The sequence below is a fragment of the Chrysochloris asiatica genome, unplaced genomic scaffold (assembly GCF_000296735.1).
Source record: "Chrysochloris asiatica unplaced genomic scaffold, ChrAsi1.0 scaffold00042, whole genome shotgun sequence".
Classification (NCBI taxonomy): domain Eukaryota; kingdom Metazoa; phylum Chordata; class Mammalia; order Afrosoricida; family Chrysochloridae; genus Chrysochloris; species Chrysochloris asiatica.
The window spans coordinates 7,483,601-7,496,596 of NW_006408560.1; the positions used below are offsets into that span (position 1 = coordinate 7,483,601).

The 12,996-nt window shown below is 36.7% G+C and overlaps 1 protein-coding gene across 5 annotated transcripts in view; it reads right to left on the reverse strand.

Annotated features, from left to right (window-relative positions):
- ARNT (aryl hydrocarbon receptor nuclear translocator) overlaps nucleotides 1-12,996 on the reverse strand; it is a 57,401-nt gene that overhangs the window by 16,187 nt on the left and 28,218 nt on the right. For 4 of the 5 annotated variants that reach the window (XM_006861385.1, XM_006861384.1, XM_006861382.1 and 1 more), the window contains 4 exons: nucleotides 10,375-10,451; nucleotides 9,265-9,399; nucleotides 5,202-5,276; nucleotides 2,793-2,944 (listed from right to left, as the gene is read on the reverse strand). In XM_006861385.1, coding sequence (XP_006861447.1) covers nucleotides 2,793-2,944; nucleotides 5,202-5,276; nucleotides 9,265-9,399; nucleotides 10,375-10,451 — 439 coding nt within the window. The remainder of the gene's footprint in view (nucleotides 1-2,792; nucleotides 2,945-5,201; nucleotides 5,277-9,264; nucleotides 9,400-10,374; nucleotides 10,452-12,996) is intronic. The other variant, XM_006861383.1, reaches the window with a different exon arrangement.

Below are 12,996 nucleotides of genomic sequence, written 5' to 3' on the forward strand. Positions count from 1 at the left end.
TCATGCCTTAAACTACAAGTCCAACTGGGCTCTGAGGTAAATATTGTTAACTCTGTAGCTTAAAGGTGTCTATAGTCTTAGGATTTGATCTCTTTTTATTTTGGAGGGACTAAATCTTCAACAGAGAAAAGGGTTCTGCAGAATAGTTTTTTCTCCTTAAATGCATAGGATGCTATTATTTTTTACTGTTCTAGCTGAAAGCTAATAGTGTGGTTTCAACAAGCTGGGGAAACCATACCTCTAATGTAAACCTACAGAAGGCAACCAGCCATTAAAGTCAGTCAAAATAGGGAGATACGTGCATTCCCATTTTATAAAAGCAAATCAGAAACAGGGGCTACTGATTAATGTTGCTCTTGCTGTTACTGCAGCTATCTCTATCATTAGAAATTTAGAGAAATAATCTAGATATTTCAAACTTTACCCTTCTGGAAGAACATCTTCACCTTCTACAAGAGAGTCCATACTTATTATTAATTAAGTAATGGTTCCCTAAAGAGTTTCCAAACTGCAACTGTAAACCCTTACCACCAGACCAAACAGTAAGTATTGAGAATGTAGGTGATGGCTGATGGGAGATGGCACATTCATGCAACTTAGATTATTTAAAGCCTCAGTTAGAAAATACATGTTTCAGAGGACTATGCTAAAAACAGAGACATTTCAATCTTCTTTCTTAATTTCTTATAAAGATATGCTAGAATTAATACATTTGTCAATTGCTCAAGTTTTAATCAAGTGCATAGGGAAAAAACAAAAAGCACACTGAAATATTAGCAAAGATTATCTGTAAATAAGGAGAATTTTTCTTTCTATATATATATATACTTTTCAGTATTTCCAAAATTTTCTATTAAGTATCAAAAATTAAAATTAGTTAAAATTAGTTGTGGTAGGAAAATTATACATAAAACTGGAGAAAGCCAGAAACTTAAGTCCTTTCAAATTTCAAAATGAAAACACAAAATAATGTTGTGTAATACAAACATGCCAATATCAAAATATAAAAACAAAAAACTAGAATGACTATGATCATGCAACTGAGTTCTAAAAGAAGTTAATAAAATTTCTAACTCGATTTACTCTTTTATATTGCTCAGTTAACAGAGAATTAAAGTTTACATGCCCTAAAAATTAAACTGGAGGATACTAACATTGGATACTGACTTTTAAGATGGCCAGCATCCTCCTATTCAGTTTTTAGGGCATGTTAAGTTTAATTCTCTGTTAACTAAACACTATGAAAGAGTAGACTGAGTTAGAAAACTTTCCTAATTTCTCTTAGGACTCAACTGCATAGTCACAGTCATTCTGGTTTTTGTTTTTATCTTTTTGTGTTTGCATCGTTGTTGTGGACTCCTGGTGTGGACCTCAAGGTCAGTTTGAACTGCAAGGTTGGCAGTTCAAACTCAACAGCCATGCCTTGGAAATCCTATACAGGGTCGCTATGAGTCAGAATCAACTAGACAGTACTAGGCTCTAAGGCCAATGCTACAGAGACAGATTAACGGCAAAGAAAGACACTGACAATTTATACACATTATGATGGGTAGAATCAAAAGGACGGAAATAGCAAGTGTTGGCAGGTATGCAGAGACAGTGAAATTCTCATTCATTGCTAGCAGAAATGCAACATGGTACAGCCACTTTGGAAAACCATTTTGGTGACTCTTCAAAAGTTTAAACAGTTATACATGACTATTCACAGCATCGTTACTCACAAAAGCTAAAAAATAGAAGACCAAAATGTTCATCAACTAATGACAGTATAAACAGAATATGGCAAATACATATATCAAAATACTATTCAGTGATTAAAAAAAATGAAATACTGATACATGTTACAACAAGAATGACCCTTAAAAATATGTTAAATGAAAGAAGCCAGTCACGAAAAGACTCAACACTATATAATTTCCTTTATACGGAATGTCTAAAATAGGCAGAGTAATAGAGACAGAGTAGATTAATGTTTGTAAAGGGCTAGGAAGGAGAATGAGGATTGACTGTTAATAGGTACAGGATTTCTTTTAAGGGGAGATGAAAATGTTCTGAAATTAGTTTGGCAATGGATGCACTGAATTGTACCTTTTAGATGGATCTACTGTATAATATTTGTACTATATCTTAATACAGCAGTTTCTTTTTTAAAAAAGAAGTTAGCTAAGAAAAAAAATTCAAACACGAAAGATTCAAGGAAAAGAGAAATAGAAGTTAATGAAAGAGTGAAATGTAACTATACTTTAAAACTGGGATCAGCAAATTATGGTCCATGGGTCAAATCCAGCTCATTGTATGATTTTTAAAATAAAGGTTTATTGAACACAGCCATGTCCACTTACTTCAATTTGTCTATGTCTGATTTTGCACTACAACAGCATAGTAGCTGCAATACAGACCATTTGGCCCACAAAATCTAAAACATTTATTGCCTGGTCCTTTACAGAAAGAGTTGGCAGACCCCTGCTTTAGAGGACAATCCTGCCAGACTACAGCAATAAAAAACTGGCATATAAAATAAAATCCTTTCTAAAAAGTGCTGATAAATAAAATTGAAATACTTATCTAAGCTCTTCTTATCTTAGGACTTAGTCACTGAAGTACTGTTTATTAAAATCTTATTCTATTGGATTAACTAACTAAAGCCTATAAGAAGTTGGAAGATGAGGAAATTTAATCTAGTGGAGTTATAAATACTGCAAGGGTGGAAGAGAAGGAGATAGCTTGGTAAAACTAAGCAGACTTGGCCCATACAAAATCCCAACACTAGAAAAGGCCTTCGTAGTACATACTTCACACTGGTGTTGGTACATATGATGTACTCAATTTCGTCTGAGTAAGGGTTCTGGAAAGTAAAGGAGCTGGTTCTCATCCAGAGCCATTCTCGGTTCTTAGATCGGAACCGGAACATGACAGACAGCACCTGGCCTTTTAACTTCACCACCTGAAAAATTTTTCATGCCATCAGTGAAATGCAGAGAAAACCTTATTAAAAAAAAAAAAAATCTATAATCCTAAAACTATTGTCACTGTCCTTGAAGGACCAGACTCTTTAAATGTTACTAACAAAATCAAGGTGAGGAGTGAAAACTAAGTGATTAAATGAGGAGAGGTGTGGCGTTGTGGGTTAATGCCCTGGACTGCAAAGTTGGCTTGAATTGCAAAGTCAGCAGTTTAAGCTGACCAGCTGCTCCTCGGAAACCCCATATAGGGTCACTAGGAGTTGGAACTGACTCCACGGTACTTAACAATAACAACAAATACTTAGCAGGTGTCTTCCCAGATTCAAAAGCTACCTGACCATTCTAGTAAAAAAATAAACAAGAAAAGTAGTTCATTCTTGTAACTAAAGAAAGAGAAGGCTGTTTTCCCACTTTCGTTGGTAAGTCCTTTAAGGATATGCTGAACCAGCTATATATGCCTATACAGGAAATCTGTAAACTTAATAACAAAATATGAGAGTAAGTCACAAAGTATTGCTATAAAATAACAAACTGTTATTAAACAAAATTATCAAAATGTGACACCATTTATCTTGACATATTCTCCCACTTAGGTCTATACACTTATGAAAGCGATGTTTCTATCACTCTAACCCTTCCCTGAAGAATTCTGTATTCTCTAATTTATACCATATCAAAACGGCAGTTTTGACATTCTCAAGGGACTCAGATCATATTTCTTTTACATGTTCTTTGAATTTGGGGAACAAAAAGATGCCTGAAGTTGCAAGCAGGACTGCAGGGTCAATGGGGTTGAGGGATCCAACAAAATTCTCCTAGGAAAGCCCTGGGTACTCTCAAAAAATGAGCAGGTGCATTGTTATAATGGAAAAAAATTCTACAGCATAACTTTCCTGGAGTCTTTTACTTAGTATGATCATCCTTCATGAAAATCTATCATGATTTTCCCTCTGAAATCCCAAAAAACAAGTCACCACCGCTTCTTTCTGAACTGAACTCTCTGTCTTGAATTTACTTGGTCCAGCATATCCCCCTGGACGCCTCTGTTTTGATCAGACCTTGTTTTTGAAGACACCCCAAGGAAACAATGTATTGCTAAGAAAATTTGTCTGCAGCCATCCACTAATCTCAGAGACAAATTGAAACATGTATTGTTTGATCTAAACCTGTACATGTATTAACTAGAACCCTAGTTAATACTTTTTAAACTTACCCTCATACAGCTTACATCTGGCTCTTACCTTTCTCCCCAAACTAGAGAATTTGTTTTCACAGCACACCTGGAGAGTTCTATAACTAAAACTTAAGTTCACTTTAGTCCTGATTTGCTTCTTTTTAAAAATTAAAGCAATTTTAAGATTATCTAGTTTTTAGTTTCATGTAAAAGAAAATAATCTTGATTCTACCCCCCTAACAATAAAACACCAATAATATTAACAACTAGCATTTATCTTGTAATTATTATCTGTCACCCACTGGGCTATATGCTTTATATGCATTCTTTTATTTACTCTTCCCAACAACTGCGAAAAAGTAAATACTATTATTATGCCCATTGTATCAATACAGAGGCTTAACAAGGATAAACTAAGAACTACCACTACTAAAGCCAAGTTTTTCTTGAAAGTAAATTGATCAAATACACTTAGGAGACAGGATCCGTAAACTATCATTATAAAGATTCAACTCTTACTTATTATTATTATCCATTAAAAAAGCTCCCTGAGGTGAATTTTTCTACCATTATGCATAGGACAGCTAAATCCTAGAAAAATACTTTAAAGGCAGCACCTTATATACAGCTAGTTGGATACAAGAGAGTGAGTAACCTCTAAATCCTATTGCTGTAAATCTAATCTGGCTCATAGTAACCCTGTAGGACAGAGTGAAACCGCCCCAGAGAGTTTCCAAGGCTGTGATCTTAATAGAAACAGACCGCCACATCTTTGTTCTACAGATGGTGGGTTCGAACCTTGCAGTTAGCAGCAGATCTCTCAAGCATTGGACCACCAGAGTTCCTTAGATGATTGCAAAGTCAAACAGAAAAACTTTGACATTATTCATAGTTTCAAAGTATTGGTCCTTTTCTGTTCCTTAAAAATACAGGCTAAGTAGTAAAGAACATAAAACTGTAGTGCTTGTCATAACATTTAATGAATCAGTGGTCAATAAATATGTGTGGAATTAATAAACAGATAAAACATATTTATTTTGATCTGAACGAGGGGAATATATTACCTGTTGGAAACTGTCTCTTAGAAGCTGTTGGTCTTCAGGATGACAGAACTCCACAATATTCTTTCCTAAGAGCTCCTACAGAAAGAAAAAGAAGAATAAGATATCATACTTTTATGCTGTATCAGAGCTAGGGACTTGGATTTTATTGCCTCTGTCTTTATCTTTATCCTATCACCATTCGTTCATCAGTGTGCTCGACTGTGGTAGCTTGTGTACTGCTGTGATGCTGGAAGCTATGCTGATATTTTAAATACCAGCCTGGTCACCCATGTGGACAGGTTTCAGTGGAACTTCCAGACTAAGACAGACTAAGAAAAAGGAAAGGCAGACCACTTCTGAATGGCTAGTCCCTAAAAATCTTATGCATAGAAATAGTATAATGTCAGATAACAAGTGCCAGAAGATGAGCCCCTCAGGTTGGAAGGCACTCAAAATATGACTGGGGAAGAGTTACCTCCTCAAAGTAGAGTTGAGCATAATGATGTGAATGGCGCAAAGCTATCAGGACCTTCATTTGCTGAAGGGACACAACTCAAAATGAGGAGAAACAGCTGCAAATATCCATTTATAATCAGAACAAGGAAATGTATGAAACATGAATCTAGGAAGATTAGAAGTTGTCAAAAATGAAATGGAATGCATAAAGATCGATGTCTTAGGCACTAGTGAGCTAAATGGACTGGTATTGGCCATTCTGAATCTGATAATCATATAGATTACATGAATGGCATTATATTCATTGCCAAAAAGAACACTTTAAGATCTATCCTGAAGTACAATGTTGTGATAGGATAATTTTCATATGCCAACAAAGACGATCCATTAATATCACTACTAATCAAATTTACGCAACAAGCACTAAAGCTAGTGATGCTGAAACTGAAGAATATTCGCGCTGTGGGTTAATGTTGTTGTTGTTGTTGTTAAGTGCCGTCGAGTCGGTTCCGACCCATAGCGACCCTGTAGACTGCAAAGTCTGTTTGAACTGCAAAGTTGGCAATTCAAGCTTCCCAGCCGCTCCCCAAAAACCCTATACAGGGTCACTATTGGTCGGAATTAACTCAACAGTACATAACCATCACCATTTCAAGAGGTAGCACATGGCCAAGAACCAATGGTACCAAAGTAAGAAGTTCAAGCTACACTGAAGGCATTGGTGAAATACAATTTAAGGAACTGACAAAATGCAAAAAGAACTCTTTCAACAACCTGATGTAGCATTGGAGGTGCTGATCCATGCCAAGAAAGTTGGAAGAAGTTACCTGGCCAACAGAATGGACGAAATTAATTTTTGTGTCCAAAATTCTTTGTGTGAACATGTTTTCACTTCTCGTGGATAGATACTTAGGAGCAGAAATACTAAGATATAAGTGTATTTTTAACTTTTTAAGAAACTAAAAATGTTTTTCCAAAGTGGCTGTTCTATTTAACCTATCAATTATGCATGAGGGTACCAGTTTCTTCATATTTTCACCAACACTTGGTATCTTCAGTTGTTATTATCATAGCCATTGTGGTTTTAGTTTGCATTTTCCTAGTGCTTAATGATGCAAGTTTGGCGGTTCAAACCTATCACCCACTCCTCAGAAACCCTATACAGGGTTGCTAGCAGTTGGAACTGACTCAATGGCACTTAACAACAATGATGTTGAACATCATTGTTCAATGGCCCTTCATATTTCTTTGGTGAAATATCTATTCAAATCCTGTTTTCTTTTTTCACTGGCTGTTTGTCTTGAAAGAGTTCACTATATATTCTGAATACTGCGAATACTTTCAGTTTGTGGCTGGTCTTTTCATTTTCTTAATGACTTTTTTATTTTAAAAATATTATTTAATACAATTTTTGATGAGTATTTACACAGCAAGTTAGGTTCCCATTTGACAATTTCCACACAAACTGTTCAGTGATATATTTACATTTATTAAAATGGGTCAACATCCGCTTAATTGTATTATTTCATTTTCAATACTCTAGTTTCTCTGTCTCCTTATCTTCTAATCTTCGCATTTGGATTATTTTGACGTTTTGTTATCATACTGATGGTTATTAAGTACAGCACCAATTTTAGGTATAGTTTTATCTTTTATTTTGTGTCCCACTCTGCTGTTTAGCTAAACAGGGACCTAAGGGGATAGACTCAGCTCTAGATTTGTAGAGTGCCTAAGGCAACAGTCTCAGGGAGTACTCTGTTGCTCACTCTTGCAGTTTGTCTGTGTGTTTTGTTTTGTTTTTAAGAATTTGAGTTATGCGCCACATTTTTTTCTCATTATATCCAAGACCATCATCTATTGTGCTCTCAGTCACAACAGTCAGTGGTAGTAGTTGGGAAGGATGCCCTTTTAAGAAAATACATTTTAATTTTGATGAGGTCAAATTTATCAACGTTTCCTTTTAAGAATTATACCTTTTTTTTTTTTTTTAATTAAATGTTTTTATTTTGGATTGAGTGAAAGTTTACAGGGCACATCATCAGGTTCACATTCAATCATTCATATAGCTTGTTTCATTACATTGATTATTATCCCCTCCATATATCATCAATTAACAGTGTTTCTCTCTATCCTCTTTAGCTTTTTTTTTTTTTGGATGGCGGGGGGACTTGCCTTTTTGGAATTTACAGTCTCGGCTTTTAGGGAAGGTTTTTACATTTGTCTGTGGATATCCAGGGCTCATGTATGAGGTTACTAACAAGCATTACTGAATAATCAGAGGAGGGACAGTTTGCTATGTCTACTAGGTAGCTAAAGTCTGATCCTCAGAGCCTATGGTTTGGACAGTCAACAACGCTTGGGCCCACAGGGTCTTGGCCTCCTGACCGGGTCTGCACGGTCTGCATCCGAATCCTCCTTATTTATTGTTTGTTTAAGGGACGCTGCCTGTCTTAGGCGGTCAGTGCGAATTCCTCAGTCTTACCAGTCATTGAAACTCATTGCAGCATGGCAATGGCTCTGTCTTAAGTTGCCGAGGTTCCACGTGATCCTTACCCATCTCTGGCCACACGTCCAGCATAAACAGCCACCATCCGAGAAAGACAGGGAGGGAGGAGATCGGCTGGGGACCCCATGCGCCAGACGTTGCCGGCCAAGAATTATACTTTTAATGTCATATAAGAAATCCTTGCCTAACTCAAAATTACAAAGATTTTCTCCTAGAAGATTTATAGTTTTAACTACTATATTTAAGGCTGATTTTTGTGTATGGTATGAGATATGAGTCCAAATTGGTTTATTTTTGGCATATGGAACACCATTTGTTGGAAAGACTTTCCCATTGAATTGTCTTGGTACTTTTCTGGAGAATCAGCTTATAATACATGATAATCTCTATTTCGTTCCATTGACTTACAGATCTAACAACAACGCTACAGTGTCTTGATAACCATAGCTTTATAGTGTTGAATCTGGCAGTATAAATCCTCCAAGTTTGTTCTTCTTTTCAATGTCTCTTTACACAACTATAACCAGAAGTAACTTCTGTTTTTAAGTTTATATAATTACTAACATTTCAACTTCGGTATAGTTAATTGGTCTGTTAAATAAGAAATCTAAACAAAATTATAATAATGTGTTAAACTGCGTATTTTGTGGGTTACTAGTCACTTTGACTTGTGGTATGGTGCTGTACGATAAGCACTGGACTGCTAGCCACAAGGTCAGCAGTTCAAATCCACCAGCCATTCCTTGGAAATCCTACACAGAATCCCTATGAGTAGGAACCAACTCAAAAGCACTTAACAACAGTCACCGGGTTGATTATATGATTTATCTAACGGTAGCCATACCATTATAACTAACTAACAGGAGTACTTCTGCATCATCATCTGTCTTAATACCACTAATGTAAAACACAAACATTCATAAGTACTTTTCCTATTTCATTTCCTGTCTTATTTCTCCAGATGGGATTCAAGCCTTGGTAGAAAGCTGAGAATCAACCTAGCTACTGATAAAATGGGACTGCCTCTTTGACTATGTCTGGAATTATATGAATGGATAAATGCAAAATAGGCAAAGGAAAACAGGCTTAAGTCTAAGTGGCATAATAGCTTCAGTGCCTCACCTGTGGCTGGTAGCCAACAGTAGCCACACAGCGGTGATCCACAAAAGTGAAGATTCCTTCAATGTTGTGTCGGGAGATAAATTCTGTAGGTTGACAAACGTTACTCATGTCTGTACAGTTGGGAGAACTGGTTACCTGATAATGAAAATATTAAAATGAGGTCAACTTATTATCTTCTTTACAGATAGAGTTCCCATCTCCTCATGGCCATCTGCATACACATGACTTTCCCACCTTTTTTGGAATTTCTGAACTTTCACATTTCATTCAGAAAGGAAAATAATGACAATTACAATTAGAAGAGGTCACAAGGTCTACTCCACTTACACACAAGTACTCTTCACCAAGACAGTAAAGATAGTAAAAATTTAATTCAACCCAAAACCCCACTTATTTTTATCTGGCTAGGCTGTGTTCATTATTCAAATTGTAAAACTAGACCTCAAGAAACTAAGAAGCATATCTATTTTTAAGAGTAAAAAAAAAATTTCACTTCTTTATTATTAGTTCTATAATGATAACTTAAAAGGAACTCTCTTTTCTTGTATAGGAACAAAAAAACTCAATATTGTAAAAACAAAAAACAAAACATCTGTGTTGGAAGAAGTACAGGCAGAATGATTCTCAGAAACCAGGATGCCAAGACTTCATCTCTCATATTTCAGACATGTTATCAGGTGGGACCAGTCTCTGGAGCTCATGCTTGGTAAAGTGGAGGGTCAGTGAAAAAAAAGAAGACCTCCAATGCCTTGGATTGACACAGCAATGGGATCAAGTGTAACAATAACTGTGAAGATAGCACAGGACCGGGCAGTGTCTCATTCTGTTGGGCAGAGGGTCGCTATGAGTCGGAACCAACTTGACAGCACCTATCAACAACAAAAAAAGCTAAAAAAAAAATAAAGTGAAAGCCTCCCTGTCACATGCTCTTCAGCTTTTGCTAAAACCAAGAAAGGCAAGGTTAGCTTCAAATGCCATGTTCCTTTAAAATGCTGGATTTAAATAGAATTTCTGATTTGTATTCAGAGGCTAGGAAGATAAGATAAAATAACAAGTTCTGAGGATGATTTCTGAAAAGGAATATAAATGTGGAAAATTCATCACACTTACCTGCAGTCTGCCAATGGCCACTAGGCAAAACTTGCTTCCCTGGCCAGCCTCTGGATCATCATCTGGGAGGGAGACACCTTCAGGAAAATGAGATTAAGAGATTTCATAGCTGATTATCACAAATGCAAATGCCTTAAAAAGTAATGCAGGCAAATATACTTAGATAAAAAGACCTAGGTATAAAGCAACAGACTGATGAATGATGATAAAGGTAAATACAACTACAGAATGTACTGTGCATATTTACATACACACATATACATATTCTCATATATTTAACCCACATTAATTATAGCAAACTGGGGAGTTATCAATCCCACTCAAAGTATTCTACAAAACTATGCTGGCCAAACAGAAAGATAGTCATTCCATTATCCTGTCAAAATCAGAGAAGAACTGTCTTGCTCAACATGTAACTTTTAAATTAAATGGATAGCAAATAACCAAATAGGAAATTACACCAAACACCAAAAGTTATTCATGCTCCTTGGAAAAAAGAGGAAATACCAATGTTTTATATGGAAAGGGAAGAAGGCTGCAGTTTCCTCTTACACGTCACCCACAAAAATAGTTGAGAGTTATTATACAGAAGTATGAAAATTACCAAACATAGCTCAAGTGACACAGCACTAAGAAGCCGCAGAGCTGCATCGGGAAAAAGGTGTGACAGAATTTCCATTTTTCATGTTTCTTTCCTCCTCTCCTGGTTGCACCCTCACTGCCCAGCCCGGACACATTGAGGCAGGCAGCAGCACACTTCCAAAAGAGTCCAGCGTTGCGCCCACAGTTTTCCCACGACACAGGGAGGAGATTCCTGAGAGCCCCACTGGTCCTGCCGGCTGTTTCTTATGACATCTGACTCTGGGACCCAGCCCTAAAGTTGACCTGTGCGGGACCCTTTATCCCTGCCTACACAGCAAAGGCTACCGTTTTATTTTTGGTTTTGAGTGGTGGTTTTTGTCTCTGCTTTTATATTGTTTCTGTTTGGGGGCCTTTTGGTCTCTCTCTTTTCCTAGGGGTGGGAGCTTTCTCCCCCTACCATACCCAAGAAGAGAGAGACAGCAAGTGTGCTCATATAGCCAAGCTACAAGCATACCCTGTAATATCCCATCATTTAGATAAAAGCCAATACCAGCTGCTAGGCATTACAAGTGAAAAGGGAAGCCTATCTCCAAGATCACATCCACCAAGAGACACTCAGTAAGCTTAACAACATAGCAATATGAATTCATTTAAGCATTAATAATCCACCTAACTACTGAAAATGTCCAAGAAAACACAACAAAAGATCTCAGCACATGTCTAAAAACAGAAATGAGTAACTGAGACACATGAGCTGGAGGCAGACACAGGCTTCCCAGTAGCAGAAAAGCAGGCTTTGGATCTGCCTGAGAAGGAATTCAAAAGAAGGATATGGAAACAAATTCAAATGCTCCACAAAGGAGTGGAGCAAAATAAGGAAGAAGTCAGGAAAATGCTACAGGAGCAATCAAACAAGATAGATACAGCACTGGAAACAATTCAAAACTTCCAAAAAGAGGTCCAGATGATTAATAATATCAGAAATGGACAATACACTGAAAGAGCAAAGGAGTAGAATTGAAGAGACGGAAGCCAGAACCAGCAAGCTGGAAGACAACTCTGCTAAAATAGAAGAGAAAGCATTAAAAATGATTAAAAAAAAAAATCTGAAGAGAGTCTAAGATTCATGCTGATATACGACAGGATGAATGTAAAGCTAATGCTTGCCCATATAACCTATCACATAATTCACAACAAAACATAAAAAAAAAAAAAATTCTAGAATAAACAGAAGCTAAGAGATTTTGTCAAGGTCAATTCAGCACTTCTAAACATTCTAAAGGGAGTTCTTTGGAATGAAAACCAGCAAGAACAAAAAACAACCAGAGATTGACAGACACGGCAACACCACCTGGAACCCAGCTGACAGCAGAGTTCAGAACAGAACAAAATAACAACAATGAATTCAGAGGACCTGTGAGGCCAATCAAAGATCAAAATATTAACAGTGTCAAAGAAGGTAAAAATATAGGAACAATGATCCAGGTGGTGAGGAGGTCAGGTAGACTGCAGGATACAGTAGACCATCTTAAATGCAGGGAAAATTTAATAGACTATAGGGTAATTCCAAAGAAAATCAATACTTCACAACTTAACCATGAAAATGAAGATCCAAGCAGAACAAGGAAACATTAAAACTACGAAGAAACTGACAAGATTTAGCACAAAAAAACATAGCTCAAATGTATGATTTATATAGTACACACTGTTGTTGTTGTTGTTTAATGCCATCGAGTCCGTTTCGACCCATAGCGACCCTGTACAGGGTTTCTGAGGCTATAAATCTTTACGGGAGCAAAACGCCTCATCTTTCTCCCGCAGAGCGGCTGGTAGTTTCGAACTGCTGGCCTTAAGGTTCGCAGCCTGATTCGTAACCACTACGCTACCAGAACTCCTTACCAGTACACACTAGAAAGTTCAAATGCCATTATTAGTTAAAAATATTTTTTCTTAAATACTACCATTTATTACACAGAGTCATTGTACCAAAAGGAAATGGTTAATGTTCAACCATTTCAAGAGATACCATATGAACAAGAG